This window comes from Colossoma macropomum, unplaced genomic scaffold (assembly GCF_904425465.1).
Source record: "Colossoma macropomum unplaced genomic scaffold, Colossoma_macropomum, whole genome shotgun sequence".
Lineage (NCBI taxonomy): Eukaryota > Metazoa > Chordata > Actinopteri > Characiformes > Serrasalmidae > Colossoma > Colossoma macropomum.
This window is the reverse complement of record NW_023494793.1, coordinates 11,783,280-11,801,012: the sequence shown is the minus strand read 5'-3', so window position 1 is coordinate 11,801,012 and position 17,733 is coordinate 11,783,280. Positions and strand designations below refer to the sequence as shown.

At 40.6% G+C, this 17,733-nt stretch overlaps 1 protein-coding gene across 1 annotated transcript in view; it reads left to right on the top strand.

Moving 5' to 3' along the window:
- Positions 1 to 17,733, top strand: part of antxr1a (ANTXR cell adhesion molecule 1a) — a 54,320-nt gene that overhangs the window by 10,182 nt on the left and 26,405 nt on the right. The window contains exons 2-13 of the mRNA XM_036578503.1: positions 1,276 to 1,347; positions 2,952 to 3,023; positions 5,349 to 5,430; positions 5,662 to 5,695; positions 5,927 to 6,006; positions 8,725 to 8,793; positions 9,159 to 9,239; positions 11,124 to 11,184; positions 12,117 to 12,215; positions 15,823 to 15,892; positions 16,132 to 16,210; positions 16,829 to 16,924. Coding sequence (XP_036434396.1) covers positions 1,276 to 1,347; positions 2,952 to 3,023; positions 5,349 to 5,430; positions 5,662 to 5,695; positions 5,927 to 6,006; positions 8,725 to 8,793; positions 9,159 to 9,239; positions 11,124 to 11,184; positions 12,117 to 12,215; positions 15,823 to 15,892; positions 16,132 to 16,210; positions 16,829 to 16,924 — 895 coding nt within the window. The remainder of the gene's footprint in view (positions 1 to 1,275; positions 1,348 to 2,951; positions 3,024 to 5,348; positions 5,431 to 5,661; positions 5,696 to 5,926; positions 6,007 to 8,724; positions 8,794 to 9,158; positions 9,240 to 11,123; positions 11,185 to 12,116; positions 12,216 to 15,822; positions 15,893 to 16,131; positions 16,211 to 16,828; positions 16,925 to 17,733) is intronic.

Here is a 17,733-nt window from a genome sequence, read left to right as displayed (position 1 = left end):
CCGCTTTTGGGGCCATGCAATTAAGGACCTGATAGATGAGAGCAAAATAATGGCAGCCTGTGAAAGAATCTCATCTGAGTACAATTTCTAGTCCTATTACCATAGTGCTCTTTAAAAGGCAGGGATCATCTGTATTAGAAATGTTTTCATTCATATAAATATTATTGTCTATTGTGAGAATAAACCCAAGATGCCATAAAGACAACTTACTAGGCACTAAACGCTAAAGCCACAGTAATGTTAGACATTTGTAGCTTGTTCAGTCAAACAGAAACCTGTTTGTTGTTTCTAGTTTTGCACTGGAGCTGTGAGGCTAATGTAGCTAGGAAGTCGTGGAAGCTAATAGCCACCAGTTAGTTACTTTTGTACAAACTGTAAGCCGAAACCAAAAATGGACAAAAATTGGTACGGTCAAAATTCAAGCTTCAAGATGGCTTAGAGATTTCCTCACAGCATGACTGAAGCAAGTTTACATTTTGTATGATGCTGATTGGTGACTATAAGCTTCCATTACTTCATTAGCTACATTAGCCTTGGAACACCAGCGTGAAACTAAAGAAACACAAAATATATCTCAGCTGATCGACTACATTTGGTCTTGTTGTGAAATAAGCATGACTAACTCTAGGTTGTGCGAATTTCCATTGTAATTAATATAATTTTGCCTACGAAAACCCAGATAGCAAGAAGACAGAGGGCCCACTGAATGCAAAGCTGGCGGCCCACTGGCTTTTTAGCTTAGCATTTTCTGGGCAGCCCACTGGAGGTTAAGTAGAATGTTAGAAAAAATGCCACTTTTCATCAATCATCAATTTCCTTATTTTTTCTTCATTTCTTTCTTTTGTTATCCTTTGTAAATTAGTTTAGTAAATAATTTTAATAGCACTATCATAAATAAAGTTATACAGCTGTAACCAATCTAGCACAGTGTCAGCAGTAATGCTCATCAAAATTTATATTGTGGTTATTTCTATCAGTTGTTTGTCATATTTGTCTTTTTATTTTCCAAAATAAAAGCCTGTGTGCATTTAAAATCTGTTTGAGGAGATTAAAAACTGGTTAGAACTTGTATGCAGGACAATAATCTGGGTGGTCTAAGGGTAGACCAGCAGTGGCATACAGTCCCTAACCCTGACTATGTGTCTACTCCATTTAAATGACACGACTCATTTCTAATTCTATAGCAGAAATGCTTTCATCCATATATCTCTTACTGTGTAACACAGTTTTGATACCAAACTCAAAGCCTAATATTGTGTCTGGTCCTCCCTGCAGGTCTGGAAGCGTACAGCATCACTGGAACGAGATCTATAGCTTTGTGGAGCATCTGGCTCATAAGTTCATAAGGTAGGAGAGGAGTAGCCCAGATGTCAGCTGAGTATGCGGGTGCACAGATGAGCGCTTTTAATTTGGAAAGGTCAGCTGGACTCTTTCTAAACTGCATTTAATCACAGACATTTTCAGGAATTTCAAAAGCAAAGTTCAACCTTCAAGTGAAGGATTCATTAGAGTGAAATTTACTGTCCCAGTAATACGTTTTATTTGACCTTCAAAGTGATCCTTGGCTGTCTAAAGTCATATGTTATGAAAAGATACTTAACTATGACTTCTAGCATATGTCCAAAAACAATTTGTATACATTTCTTTCGTTCCTCAAGTGTGGTTGTTCAGCCAAACAAGAACATGTTTGTTGTTGGTAGCTTTGCACTGGAGCTGTGAGGCTAATGTGGCTAAGACGTCATGGAATCTAATAGCCACCCGTTAGTTACTTTTGTACAAACTGCAAGCCGAAACCAAAAATGGACAAAAATTGGTACAGTCAAAATTTAAGCTTCAAGATGGCCTTGAGTTTCCTTAATAACATGGTTTGAAGTAAGTTTACAATTTGTATGAAGTTAATTGGTGACTATAAGCCTCCATTGCCTGTTAGCTACATTAGCCTTGGAGCACCAGTGTGAAATCTAAAGAAACACCATATATGTCTCAGCTGATCGACTACCTTTGGGGCGATCCCACACGGAAATCTAATATATAGTAATATATAAACAAACATATGACATATATTAGCATATATGGATTTCCCTTATGTTAGTTTTACTTATATTAGTCACATATGGACATATATGTGATATACAAGCCACCTTATTTGAAATTGGCCATTTTCAAGTATGGGGGATATACATAGATCATCTAAGCCGCTTATCCTTCTGGGTCGCGGTGGGGTGCTGGAGCCTATCCCAGCTGTCATTGGGCGGAAGGCAGGATACACCCTGGACAGGTCGCCAGTCTATCGCAGGGCAGTATGGGGGATATATTTCAGCGATATATCAATATAAATAAACATATATTTATAACACAGTATATATAATAATATATGACAGAAAACGGTTTTTCGAATATGACTGTCGGAACAAAACCTTGTATCTCAAAAACAAAAACTTCACAGGAGAAAGCAAAAATATACTTTGGTTTACTTTTAATGTAAGTCAGTGTAACCAGACCTTTTTCCAAGTAATTCTGGGCCATTTCTTTTGGTCCATTCATCATGAAATTTACAAACAATGTAAAGGGGAATGTGGTACTTTCGAATTTTGTCAAAAACTGGAAAACGACACAGATGGAGATATGGGGTTTTGCTCCGACGGCAGCGATATATTACTCGTATATGTTAGCTTCATTCATAAGGTTTTATGCATGTTCTTTGTTTGTACAACATACTTTCTAATGAAGTGACAAACTCTAAAAACTTATGCAATACACATATATAACTATCTATATAACTATAAAACCTAACACAACACATATGCACATAAAATTTAAAATGTATACCTGACCCCTAATGATATATATGCATTTATGGCCATATGTCAGATGGTCAGCCATATGCCAAACCATCGATTTAACCAGACCGCAGTCCTTTATGTTCTTGTTCATTTGATTGTTGTCCTCAGTCCACAGCTACGAATGTCCTTCATCGTGTTTTCCACTGAGGGTAGGATTCTCATGCGGCTAACTGAGGACAGGTGAGTGAAAATATAGAATGCTGAAGATATAAACAGTCACGTCACACAACCCTTATTAAAATGAACTACTGAGCTTTGAGCATTGCCTGGACAGCGTTGCTTGTGATGATACTGGACCATATTTAACTTAGAAGGCTGTAGCATTCTGCCAGCTTATGCTTCCAGACTAAACTCTCTGACACTGACAACAGAGAGTGTCCAATTGTGATTTGGATCAGATGCGTCATAACAAAGATTGATGATGACAAATTTTACACTTCCATTGCCAATCCATGATTCCAGTTGGGCTAAATACCCTGAGCCTGATTTGGCAAAGGTCAATGACCCGTACAGTACAGGACAGCATGCAACAGCTGCTCCAAGCATTCCCTTGACGTTGCCATCATCTCGAAGACTTAAATCAGGCTGTCCAAGGCTTCAACATGTGTTTCCCAGTATTGCAAAAATGGTCACTTTTGTGAGCTGGATATGCCAATAATCTCTGTGAGCAAGGGTTTTCCATGTGTCTAGGAGTGTGGGATGTTTACTATCTTCCTCCTTTCCAATTTCATACATGCCTGATTTCCTGACCATCTGCCTTGCTGATTGCCAACAAAAACTAGAAGCAGCCTCTCTTAAAGTGTGCTAGCAACAGCCTCTCCTAATATCTACTTAAGCTGTTTGAAGCATAAAATAAAAACGCATCATTATGAAAGACAGCGCTTGATCAAGTGAAGGTGATATCATGGTATCTAATTGCATCCAGTGCCTAACTGGCTTCCAGACTGGCTAATGGGCGAGACTTTCTCAGTACACACGCAATATATCAGCTTTAACATTTTCCCAAATCAAATTGTTTTACGAGGAGAAGTCCCACACTTAGTTGAACCATGCCGACGTGGCTACTGAAGCTCAAATGCATTTTCCAACCAACTAAAGTAGACAAAGCCAGAGTCTGCTCAGAGTTACAAACTGAACACAGTGCTAAACGTGTTCAGATAGATCTCTTCACTAAACTCCAAAACACTCAAAAACTCTAAAACCAAAAGCCAGCTGTTCATAACAGCCCCCACAGAGCTCGGTTTTCGTGCCTGCAAGTGCATTGATGGATACTGCTGATATAACACTGGTGATCTCACTGTTTTAGGTTGCAACAGTGTTTTTTTCTCAGATGAAAAAGGCAGAGTGCTACTAGAGCCTGAATGATACGAAAACTTTGTGGCTAATACGATACCGATTTTAGGGGGGTAGCCCATAATATTGGGTAAAATATTTTTATTAAATTTTAATGCTACACTCCAGTACTTTTAGTTATGCAGTGTTTTACTGACTGATATGGCTGTCAATTCTTAATTATTAATTAGTTCATTATTATCACACTTGTTAAACTCAGTTAAACAACAGAAACTCACAGTCTTAAATAATACACTGTAGCCCTGAGGGCAGAGATGGCCAGAATCTTGTTCTCGTGCTGACAGTTAAGTTTGAACACATTTTATATGATTTTGTAAGACTTACCATGATGATGTTTCATGATTACGTTGCTCTGCTCTGTAGCTTAAGGTCTAAGGTTTTTCCCAGTCATCAGGAAATTGCAAGTTTGAATCCCATTAGTGGCGCAACCAAAAAAAATAGGCAGCAGTTATCGGCATGCTCTCAGTAACATCAAGACTAAAACTACAAAATTGAAATAGTGACATCTAGTGCATTTATATACACTTAATAATCTGATCATTATTGGAATTCGGCAGTTATCTGATTATTCAAGTTGTCATGTATACAGTATACTACAATTTCTTAGATTAAGGCCTAGAATTCTGATTTAAAAAATCAGATAACAAGCTGGATTTTAGCTAGTAATCAGGTTTTTCAGTGCACGCATACCCTTACTCTGATTTCTTTCATTTTCAGTCTGTGCATAGGTGAAAACAGACCGGCAATCAGCAAGCAGAGTTTAGCACAGCATTCATGAGACAGCACCAAAACACAAGGAATTTAAATATTTTTCATCTTCTAGATGATGTATATTCATATTTTCTGCTAAAGTGGCTTGTTTAAAAAAAGCCTCAGCATGAAGTTTGAGTTTTACGTTTACTTCACGTCTTCTTCTGTGAGCTTATTGGCAGAAATACAAGTACTGTCTGACTCATATAAACCCGGAGTTTTCCCTTTTTCTGATTACCCAAGTGCATGTAAATTGCTGCCATAATCTGCTTTACTGCAGTTATCAGATTATTAAGTGTATGTAAACACACTCACTGTATTGGGAAGGCATTAATCTGGGTATTAGTTAAAACTCTTGTAGTTCTGTCTGCATCCGCATTCAACGCATATCCGTTTTGCCAGGGAAAAAATTCGCAAAGGTCTGGAGGAGCTCCAGAGAGTTCTGCCAGGAGGAGACACATTCATGCATGAGGGCATTCAAAGGGTAAGTCAGTGACAGTAGCCATCTTGGCTTAATAGTAGCACTCATCCATTGACTCAGAACGGATGGCACATTCTTGGCCTTTTGCCCAAACATGTCACTTATGATTTCTCTTAATGACTTTAGCAGCTGAGCTAGTGCTGGTCCCTTGCTTGTTGAGAGAAGTGTGTGCAGAATCACAGTGTGTGCAGTTTGGTCTACAGTAGGCTGACATTATTTTCATTCATCTTCTAGGCAAGCGAACAGATTTACTATGGGAACTCTGAGGGTATGTTCATATGTTCACCATATAGACCACTCAACACCCAACCTGCTTGCATGTTATACGTTTTTGGTGCCATTAATCCTTAAGTGGTCATTATAACATATGTCAAAATGTCAACGTAGATTTGCTTGCCACTGTCCGCATGTGCAACACTTTGCCTGAAAAAGCATGCTGTGAAAATGTGTCCTTGGTCTTTGGATCTAGCACTGAGCTTGGTGATGTTGGTCTGAACAGGGTACCGCACAGCTAGTGTCATCATCGCACTAACAGACGGAGAACTGCATGAAGATCTCTTCTACTATGCTGAGAGAGAGGTAGGTACAAAGTGTGGTGGTGACCGTGCCCCCCTAACACCTCTTATATTTTGACTTATGCTACATAGGTAGCTTGAATTCATACACTGTTTAACAAACAACTATTTCAACTACATCAACAACTATTTCAACTACAACTACAATTCAACTATTAGCCCAATCCCATTTCACCCCTTGCCCCTACCACTTAGCCCTTAGTCCTCTGTTTTGCGCATTCACGTCTAGCGGTTAGGGTGTCCCAATTTTTGTTGAGATAGAGGGGTAGGGCGAAGGGTCAGGGCTACATGGCCCTCCAAATGGACTGTTATGAAAAAAAAAAGAAAAACTGGCAAGATGGCTGCGCGAGCGACCAAAGAAACCCACAAATGTGAGAATGCTTTCGTAACCAGCATAAAAAATCACTAATAGCATGCTAATGTCTCGGTAACTAGCTAGCTAATTATCCCGTTCCACCTTAAATAGTCCGGCAGTATTGACGCCTGAAGCGCCAGAATGTAACTGCTGCACCATTTAAGGTGGAACGGGAAAATTCTAACAAGAAGCTGGTGAATCGCTGACTTCAGCTTCGTATCACCAAAGAATTAGCAGTGGACGATAATAAATAATTGTCTTATACCCCCTCTTTGAAAGCATTTGATGCCCTAAATGTAACCAAAGCCCTGCGGTAAGGTTGCCGACCTTTACCCTCCTCTACTATCACTGAAGACAGGCCGGGTCGCCTACAGAGCAGCGCTAGTAGCCTGTTAATGAAGCAATGTTTGTTTGTTTGTTTGTTTTATTTGAGGGTCCCATTTCGTAGGGCAAGATTTCAACCACTACCCTTTGTAACTTCATTCCAAGGGGTTAGGGTGACACTCGAAAACAAGGGATAGGGGTAAAAAGAAGAAATGGGATTGGGCCTTAGCTTACTTTACAGCACCAGCTTGGTTGACATCTACCAATACCGTCTAAATAAGCCAATGTTTCACTTAATGAAGGCAGGGGAGGCCTTTTTTGCACTGGGCCCCATGAAATCCTAGTTATGCCACTGGTTTCACCTGAGGTCACATGCTGGCACGAAAGACCATATGTTCCTTTAAACCTGTAAAATACTTCAATGTGTGTCAGAACATATGGTCCACTGAGAGGCTTAAAGAGAAGCAGAGAGTCCTGTACCAGCTCAGCAAGTAAATAGATGCGCATGTAGAAAAGGAAAGTAGGTGGAGAGAACATGATAAATCAGACACGCTGCTCACCTTGAAACACACTAAAACACCACCACACTTCTCATCCATCAACAGGCCAACACTTTGATCTCTGCTTTTTTTACAAGAGACCCAAAGGGATCAGGAGTTCTCAATGATTTGCACTCCTCCCATCTGCCCAGTTTGCAATGAAAAAGAGGGTTAGTCATGACACATCAGCACAGAAGACCAAAAAATGGATCCCAAAATGGATCATCTCAGTCTGGCTGTACATAAATGTGAGAAACTCCAGCTGTTGGAGACTTGAGGTTAAACAAACCATCAGCTAGTATCATCTTGATGTGGGCAGTGATTTGGATTCTTTTCAGAAGAATGCAGTCTAAATTTTAACCTTTTCAACTCCTTGAGACCACGGGTGGTTCCAAAATGCACTTCATCATATTCTTCATAACTTTCATGTTTCATAAGCTACATTCAAAAGGTGGGTGTCGTATGAGAGCTGTAACTGTCTTCTTTCCAGTCAAATAGATGGGTGATGTAATTTTAAACCCTTATAATAAAAAAAGCTGAACTCACAATTTTTTTGTTTACTGAAAGTCGACCCATTTTTCCACAAATCTGGGCTATAAACTATAAACAGATGGCGTCTCTTCAGTGATCTGCTCTGTAAAAATTATTTTTATAAAATAATACAAAGAGCGTCTAAGATTTTTGGCTTTCAGCAGTAAATTGTAAGCATATAGCAATATGTATATGATCATAAAACACATGTTCTGTTCATTTGAGGGGAGCTTTTACAAACATAAATAAATAAAATAAAAATTTACATTTATTTCATGCAGTTCCTGAATAATTTGCCTTATGATTTGGTCATGTAAATTCAGATGGAAAAAACAAAATATATCCTGTTCAATAAGAGGTTAAGGAATGTAATCTGCAATACAACAAACCCTCGCTTGTTAAGCTATGTTTATCAAATCATTTTCACACACTTAATTTCATTTTTGCTTATAATCTAATTAAAGCTACTCTGTATGCTAAAGTTAATTTACATTGTTTAGATATTTATGCATTTATCATATTTATGCTTTTATCCATAGCAACTTACAGTTAATATGTCGCAGAGGTAGGCAAATGTAGCATTAGGAGTCTTGCCCAAGGACCCTTATTGATGTAGCATGGTGTGCTTGTCCAGGTGTGCTGACTGGAAGGCAGTGGCATTGCCAACTCTGTCATACCTACCATTTAGGGTTCTGTTGTAGTCGGACCCAGTAAGTCCAGTATATTTCATTGTATTCATCATCTTCTTCCATTATTCGTGTGTTAATGTCTTTAAATAGAAAAATAGATCATTCAGCCTCATAGACTATCACCCTTGGTCCAACTCTTAACTCATTTATCATGCCCTCAACTCATATATAATCGCCCTCTTAAATACAGAGCTACACATATGGAAGCAATGATGAAATAGTGGTGTAAATTGATGTCTTCATGTCTGACCTGGTTGTGCTTTCATTGATGTGTTCCTTGTCAGGCCAATCGTTCCCGCAGCCTGGGGGCCTCCGTCTACTGTGTAGGGGTGAAGGACTTCAATGAGACCCAGGTATGTTTGTTGCTTTGCTACATGTGGTTAAGAACAGAGAAGAAAAGCCTGAGTGGATACACTCTATGAAACGGTCACTGGGGCAGTACCCCTCTTATCACTGGGGTGAGACCCTCAAGGGTACATCTCAGTACCTTTAGTCAGGGAACATAATTGTACCATTACAAGGTACAAATATGTTCTTTTCACCTGGGAAAAACTTATTTAAGGTACACAGTTGGACCTTAAAACCACTGCTGTACCTTTGAGGGTATATTTACATAGTTTGTACCTTTATGAACAAAAAATGTACCTGCACAGAACCTTTATTTCTGACAGTGTTCAAAGAAAGTACCTCTGTGACAACCTTCATAATTTCATCGCAGCTTGCCAAGATTGCAGACAGCAAAGATCATGTCTTCCCAGTGAATGGTGGCTTTGAGGCTTTGCAAAGCGTCATTGATTCGGTAAGTGTTTCTATGAGAAGATTTGCTATGAACACCGTATTCCTAATAAATGCTTCGTTAGTGTCAAATACAAATGTTACATTCTTACTCACTGTACAACTATAGCAGCATAAGTTGAAATGACCTTAGTGAGTCAAACTAGTGCTACATTAACTCCATCAGGGGTCTTCAGCATCAAAAAAATTAGGGTTGTAGTTGATACATACCGATCAGGCATAACATTATGACCACCTCCTTGTTTCTACGCTCATTGTCCATCTTATCAGCTCCACTTACTATATAGCTGCACTTTGTAGTTCTACAATTACAGACTGTAGTCCATCTGTTTCTCTGTGTACTTTGTTAGCCCCCTTTTACCCTGTTCTTCAGTGGTCAGGACCCCCATGGACCCTCACAGAGCAGGTACTATTTGGGTGGTGGATCATTCTCAGCACTGCAGTAACACTGATGTGGTGGCAGTGTGTTAGTGTGTGGTGCGAGTGGATCAGACACAGCAGTGCTGCTGGAGTTTTTAAACACCTCAGTGTCACTGCTGGACTGAGAACAGTTCACCAACCAAAAATATCCAGCCAACTGAAGGTCCAACACAAACTGTGCAGCAGCAGATGAGCTACTGTCTCTGATTTTACATCTACAAGGTGGACTGACAAGGTAGGAGTGTCTAATAAAGTGGACAGTGAGTGGACTCAGTGTTTAAAAACTCCAGCAGCACTGCTGTGTCTGATCCACTCGTACCAGCACAACACACACCAACACACCACCAACACACCACGTCAGTGTTACTGCAGTGCTGAGAATGATCCACCACCCAAACAGTACCTGCTCTGTGAGGGTCCACGGGGGTCCTGACCACTGAAGAACAGGGTAAAAGGGGGCTAACAAAGTATGCAGAGAGACAGATGGACTACAGTCTGTAACTGTAGAACTACAAAGTGCACCTATATAGTAAGTGGAGCTGATAAAATGGACAATGAGCGTAAAAACAAGGAGGTGGTCATAATGTTATGCCTGATCAGTGTTTTCCCTAAAAAGCTTTCAGTGTACATACTTTTTCTATCACTGCATGGTCTTAATCTTTCAACCTGGAAACTGATTTTTTGGGCCTAAAATTGGCATAGCCACCAGATTCTGGAATGAGCTGCTTAATGAAAAATGAAAGAAGTACAGAAGAAACCATAAAGAACAGCAAATGGGAATATTCGGTCAGTCACGGTCAAGGATGCTGGAGTCAAATCAAGAAGAGATTTCTGAAAAGGACCTGCTGTGCCCTCACTATGGCTGCTTTTGATCCCACATGCTGGAGTCTCCTCAAGCAGCATCAAAGCAAGTTCACTCTATCCTATCTTTTTACATTCAAAGGTATTCATTTATATTTAACGATTCATCTAACATTAACGTCTAAACGCTGGGGCGGAATTAAAAGAGACCTTCTTCGGGCAGGGACTTGTCTGGTCAGGTCAGTAGTTGCCTGTTCCTCAAGCAGACGCTGAGGTCGCTGCAGCCGGACAGCATCTGTTGCCAATTAACCGCATGCTGAAAGCTCCTGGCTGGAGCCCAAGAGAATGAGACAGAGAGCTGTAAATCAGCAGGGTCTTCAGGCACTGAGTGCACACTTCACTGGACTTCTACAGGAGGCAGCGAGAAGGAAAGTAGACATAAAAGAACAAAAGAACCTCAAATCCATTCCTAGGTCGCTGTTCAAACAATGGCATATGTGACCTGTGGGTCAAACTCCACAAATTTGTTGCAATATGGTGGCAGGGAAGCCTTGACACCATGGTGAAGGGTCAGATAGTGAAGAGAATTCCTGAAGTCTTGCCTAAGCATGCCTGCTGTGGTACGAATATTTAAAATGATGCCAACTCCACTCTCTGTTCCCATCAGATCCTAAGGAGATCTTGCATAGAGATTCTTGCAGCGGAACCTTCCAGTATCTGTGCCGGAGGTGAGTATTTTATGAATCCCTGTGCCCAACCCCCGATCATCGAGCTAAGCTGTGGACAGTGGGGGACTCTAAATCAACCTCTAACTCAAGCTGGGATGAGTCACTGTTCTTTCAATGAAGGCATAAATAAGAGTACTGAAACTTCCTGTTTGATCCTTGTTTTGCTAGCTGGCAGAGATGATGAGTGCTTCAATGAATGTGGGCTCTTTGTTCAGGAATGTGCTGAGTGGGTTTATAGGATTAGCTCTTAAAAAGTTGTGCAGTAAAGAGTGACCCTCGTGAAGTTGTGGTCACCGTTTCAAAGAGAAGTTTTCTCAAGTTGGAAGGACTGGTCAAATGGTCAAAACAATCCTGAAAGACCTTGATCTCGAGATTTATACTGAGGCCTTGAGTCACATCTCAAAAGGAACATATTGGAGAGGACCTGAGATTATCTGAAGGTACAATCTGAAGGGAGTTGATTTAAAGACAGTTAGAGTTCGATATCAGAGTTCACATCTACAGCAGAGCTCTCCTAGTAGCCTTTGGTAAACTCATCCAAAAACAACTTGACCTTCTGACTCAATTTCCTCAAATGGATCCGCTTAGTCAGCAGAAAGTAGAGCAGGAACTATCACTATTGGTTTTGTACTGTCTGGCTTCGACTGCCTTGGATTTGTTACATCGTTTTGAGTGGAGCTACAAACCTCGTTCACCGCAATATGCCTTTCAAAGTCTCTGGTGAAGAAGTTCTTTTTTAAAACCTCTATGGTGGGGTTGGTGAGGTTTCCCAGAGACTGTTCTAGTGGATTCTGAACTTGCTGTAAAATCTCGGTACAGTTGCTTTCAACAAATATACAGACTGTTCGGTTTGCTACTTCATCTTTTGCCTAGTGGAAGTGATTGAAAGACAAATTCCTTATTAATTTAGCATGCATCTCCTTCTCCTGCAGAGTCTTTCCAAGTTGTCGTGAGAGGGAATGGGTTCCTCCATGCCAGGAATGTGGATAAGGTCCTGTGTAGCTTCAGAATTAATGACACTCTCACCAGGAGTAAGTAAGCTCTGTAACACGTACAGTGTATTTCCGGAGTAAAAAAAAACTTGGGGTATGCTAACGACTCTCAGAGGCAATGTAAAATCTACACAGATTCTGTGAAAACTTGTACCAGAGTAGGCTGCATGTTATCTAGCCTTAAGTCTATACTGTTCAAGCAACCACACAGTCATTTGGCTATGAATGCCAACAAAGGTGCCACAAAACTTAACTCCCTCCTGGAGTTACTATGAACCTGGAGCTTTGATCAGCTCCTATAAATGTATGATTAGCCATCACTCTCCTTCCAAGTGCTAGTTTTCAGAATATAGGATATCTTCAGCTCTGCTCAAATGAGTGCCAACCTTATTTTTCTTCTGATAATGGCATTTGGAGTTTTTAAAGGGCACATTTAGGCTTTTATAGGGTGGATCTGTGCCAGCTCAGAGATATAAGGGAAAACTGTTGCCACACAAGGGGCTAAGTGGAGCTAGCAGTGTCCTTCAGGCAAAAACCAAGCTCTACCCCATGCAGTTTAATCTGGAGGCCTTGCTTCTAAACACAGGGCACCTCCTGAGAACCATGCAACCCACAGCACAGCACAGAGGGCTCTGTTATTAGAGGTAAACAGAAGGAGGAAGATGAAATGCTCAGCATTTATCCTCTAGTGTGAACTCTGGCAAAAAAAACTATACAGTGCTCATTCTCTAACTGCCCCATTTGTAGTCCATGATCAGGTACCTTGGACAAGGCGTTTACCTGTATTCAGTTCATAAAAACCAGAACTATTGATTCAAAATACCCTTGCCAAGCAAATTGCCAGGTACCAGAAAATTATTTACAGTGGTAATTGACTGTGCAGTACAGATGTAGCAGATAGGTTGACAAAGTGGTGGGCTATTCCCTTAATTACATAGGCTAGTAGAGAACCTGTGGTCAATATTCACAACTGATTCACTACTAAGTAATTAATAATAGCAAATGTTTGTTGTCACTTTTAGTTACTAATTACATCTGCAACTTTCACTGTGTGTGTTCACACCTCATCATCACAAAAAGAGAACAATAGTGTCCAACAAACATAGTATAGGCACACTACGAACTTCAAGTCAAGTTGATTTGGGGAGCTTAATTTATGTCTTCTTGTGTCACTATCTAATAAAGTTACTTCAGTATGGGTTCATGCTTCTCCACCCACCACTGACTGTCTCACACCGCTATGCTTTGATGTGTAATGGGACGAGATTGCATTGGGTATTTCACATGCATTGAGAGCAATATGCCTTGGAGCAGGTATCAAATGTGCTGAACAATTGTAATTCCATTAAAACCGGACCTTTCAACTTCAAAGCCCAGTCATCTGCCTCCAATCTCACTGTACTGCATTACTAACTGGCACCAGCTTTGGCGCCAGCTCTCTCGTCTTCCCCCTCGTCTGGATAAAAGCAGCTCACTTTAGATGAGACACCACGTTAATTGTTTGTGTCCAATTAAAGGCCAGAACCTCCAGAAAGCAAAAAAGAACAGGCCTGTGACATGGAAGCAATTTAGGAAAAAAAAACAAGGAAATGCCTTTTCTCAGCCTCCCTCCAGTCACCCTCTAGCCAGACCGCCCCTGCTTTCCCACCCTCCAAACCCGCAGAGAACTTACTTAAGGTCTTTGTACAGGGGCAGATTGGTTGTTTACACTTGATCACTGTAAACACTGAAGGGGGTCTCTGCAAATAAGAGATAATGACACTCATGCACATCCTATGTAGTTCCAAACAAAGTAGGCCATACTTGACTTGACTAGCTGAGATCCCTAGTATCCCTCCCTCTGGCAGATTTGGTCCTTGCCTTCTCCTCCCTCCCATCTTAATAGCCCCAGCTTTCAGGATTAAAGGGCCTCAACGGAAAGGAACCATGTGTTGCTGCAGGTGTTAATCAGCCAAATGAATGAAAAGCAAAATTATCTAGCACATAAATACTAACTGGATACCACCACATACCACCCTCTCTTAGTGACAGATGTACCCCTAAGTTGAAAGTCCACCTCAAACGATGCAAGACCTAACTGAAACCGAACTACCCCCAAACACGCTGTCGTAGGTACACTTAAAAAGAACCCTGTGAGTCTCTGCACTGCTAGAAGTAGGGCTGCCACATTAGCCCTGTAAAATTCCTGGACACTCAATCAGCGGCTTGTATTTTTAGTAAATTCAGCAGATAGATGTCAGATTAGTTACAGAATCTCATCTTCTCTGCTGAAATGCTGCTTCGTGCCTAATCATGTCACCAGCAGTGCACTTTTCCTAAACTAATTTCCCTACATTGAGAATAACCTGACACAATCCTTTTATGCAGACGGTTTAATAAAAAAAAAGCACTTTTAACTTCCTATTTGGATTCCTGGACATGCTGTGGCCAGAAATGAAAATAACCAAAATCCTGGACAATCCAGGACAATCCAGGATAGGTGGCAAGCCTGCTTTGTGGCAGCGAACCAGATTACCACGGCAATCAGGAGTTCTGTTCAGGAAGCGACAAACACCGTACAAAGTCGTTAAGGTTGAAAAGATGTAGTTTATCTCAAAATTTTGTTTTTGTACTGCCAACTTTGCACTGTAGCACCAATAGCTCTGTTGTTGTATATGTCAGTTTGTGAGAGGAATAGTGAAGCTCAGTAAAACTGTTGATGGCCATGAATTTGGGGGCACTGAATTATATTGCGGAATGCAGCTCACATAAAAATTTTATTTGTTCCACAAATAACAACAGCTTACATAATTTCACACACTAATAACCTCAGCCACCCACTCAGACGACTGTGATGAAACTTGCATTGTCAGTGATTCTGAGTAATCTATTTACCAAGGATAAACCCAAAGCACATGTCTTTAGTTAAGAGAAAAATAGGCCATTCTCTCCAGTGCTATGGGTAAACAATCCAATGAAACACATAGACATACTACAAGGCAATGCACCAGTATGCTGATTCTTCTGGCACCGCTTCAAAAGCAAGATGACCTCTCTAGGGTCTTAGCTTGGATCGAATCCTCTTCTAATGGATGAAGGAAAAAACAGACTATCATTTGCACAAGTCTGCCCTTTGGGAGCTGCTCCTCACACCCAGATCCACCACCATCTCCTCCCTGACCCGGTCGAGATGTGATAAATTCTAGAATCTGATATGTCACTGGGTTTGTCTTGGCCCAAGTGATCATTCGGCTCTCTCGGGCATGCATGGAGTATCCTAATGCCTTATAGCTTCAACTCTCCTCTCCTCCCTGGACCTCCTCATCCAGGCTGATGTTTTAGAGATGCAGGCAGGCAACGTGTCGGTTTCCTCAGAGCTGCGGTATGTTATACTCTGGCCAGAGCAAACAGTCAAGCCTTGGGCTATGAAAGTAAGGGAATCAGTTTTCCATCATGGATGTTAAGTGGAATATCTATGTCCTTTTCAAGAACAATAACAACAGCAGCAGCAGCCATTTTTGGTCAACCAGCTTCTTAGATGTTGGATTTATCATGGAATCAGTCTCATCAAGTCCAATGCTTTGAAGTAAGCTCTCTGCTTTGTATAAAAGGTCTTAAAAGGTTGGAGCTCTAAGCATATACCATCTCCTCCACTCTGTTTTTCTAGTGGTGAAGCCATTGGTAGTGGAGGACACATACCTGCTATGTCCTGCACCAGTACTTCGAGAAGAGGGAACGTAAGTTGCATTGCTCAGTAAGGATTCTGTGTTGATGTGCCCTAAAAGAACCACTTTTGTAAATGAGATTCGGGGTGTGAAGAACCTTTTTCAACTTCTATACAAGTCATAGTGTTTTTTCTAGAATCCGACATCCAAACCACCAACCATTAGGAAGAACCTATATTTTTTCAAAGAATAAGATAGAGGTGATATAATCAGTGCAGGAACTTTACCATCATGTTTATGTTTTGCTGTAGGGCGGCTTCCCTTTACGTGAGCATGAATGAAGGCCTTAGCTTCATCTCCAGCTCTGTGACCATCACCACTGTGGGCTGTGTAAGTACTTTTCCAAATGTGCCGTCCTTTTGAAAGCATGTGGCAATGAAACCATGCTGTCAACAAAATGACATTTACAATTTGTATTAAAAAGTTTGGCAATGCCCTAATTGCATGCCTACGTGGAAATCTTGATCTGTTGAGCTTCCAAGTAAAGCCTGAAGAAAGCAAATGAACAAATAAATGGATCGCTGGTATTTTTAAAGATTATAAATTAGTGCCAGTTATAGATCTTTGGAGAAACACAATAGTTTCTTACCTGCCAGTTTTGAGATGGCTTCCAGTGTTCCCCACAAGCACATGGCATTGTACTCTACTGTTGTGACTCCTTGCAGTTCTGCTTGGCCCCTGGCTGGATAACCATCCCCTCCAGCCATTACGAATCATCTGTTATTTCAAAGCTAGCACTCTCTTCAGATGAATCTTTATCTTTATATTATTTTATCATGCCCAAAACAGTAATAATCCCTGTTCATGATGAGTTGACCATTTAAAATGGGTAAAAAGCTGGGAAATCTAAAAATTTCCATTTTGGACATGCAAGGTTTTGTTACAACAGCTACATACTGTTTATTGCATCTCTGTTTTTCAACAGTCCTCTGTCGTTTATCTTTACAGTCTGATGGTACAATCCTGGCCATAGCTCTGCTCATTCTGATGCTCCTGTTGATGTTGGCCCTTCTGTGGTGGTTCTGGCCTTTGTGCTGCACAGTGGTAAGACCATTCTCCAAATGCAGTCTTGGTGTTGAAATGCTAACACAGGGAGAATTAATATTGTGGAAAGGCAATTTACATGTCATAGCCGTTGTAATATTCAATTATCTAGACTGTCATTTCATTTAACGCACTGAGGATCACTCAAAGTAGCATGCTATACTATACTACTATACTACTACTAATTACTATACTACACACAATTTAACCACAGATATATTGACTCTGACTTACTGATGCCTTGCACGAGGTCTGTTAAGATGACCAATGTCGATACAGTAATTGCTCCAACTGTACAAATAAATCTGCATTTACAGCATTTAACCCCAATATGCCAAACTATATTTTTACCTCAGTTCTTGAGGCCTACAGTGTATGGAATACATATTACTTGAACCTCAGAGTTGAATCTTGAATATTTACCAACAGGCAATAGTCATTTAAATATTTCAGATAATTTATAAACATTGTTGCTAGTCTCCCATCCTGCCCAACAGACCTAAAGAAGCTAAAAATCTAGTAGAAAATGGGCCCAAAGCCCATCTGAACTGAAAAAGTTATTCAGAACACAAGACTTATTTAAAATCAATCTTGCGTTGATCAGAGCCGTCCTCATCTCATTTCCCAGAGATGGTCTGCACTTTTCAGACTGGATCAACTAATATTCACTGTATGCCAAGATGGCCACAGCTATCAGAAAGTTGTCATTGATACACTAACTGGCTAAATGCTCTTCAATACACCGATCAGGCATAACATTATGACCACCTCCTTGTTTCTACGCTCATTGTCCATTTTATCAGCTCCAC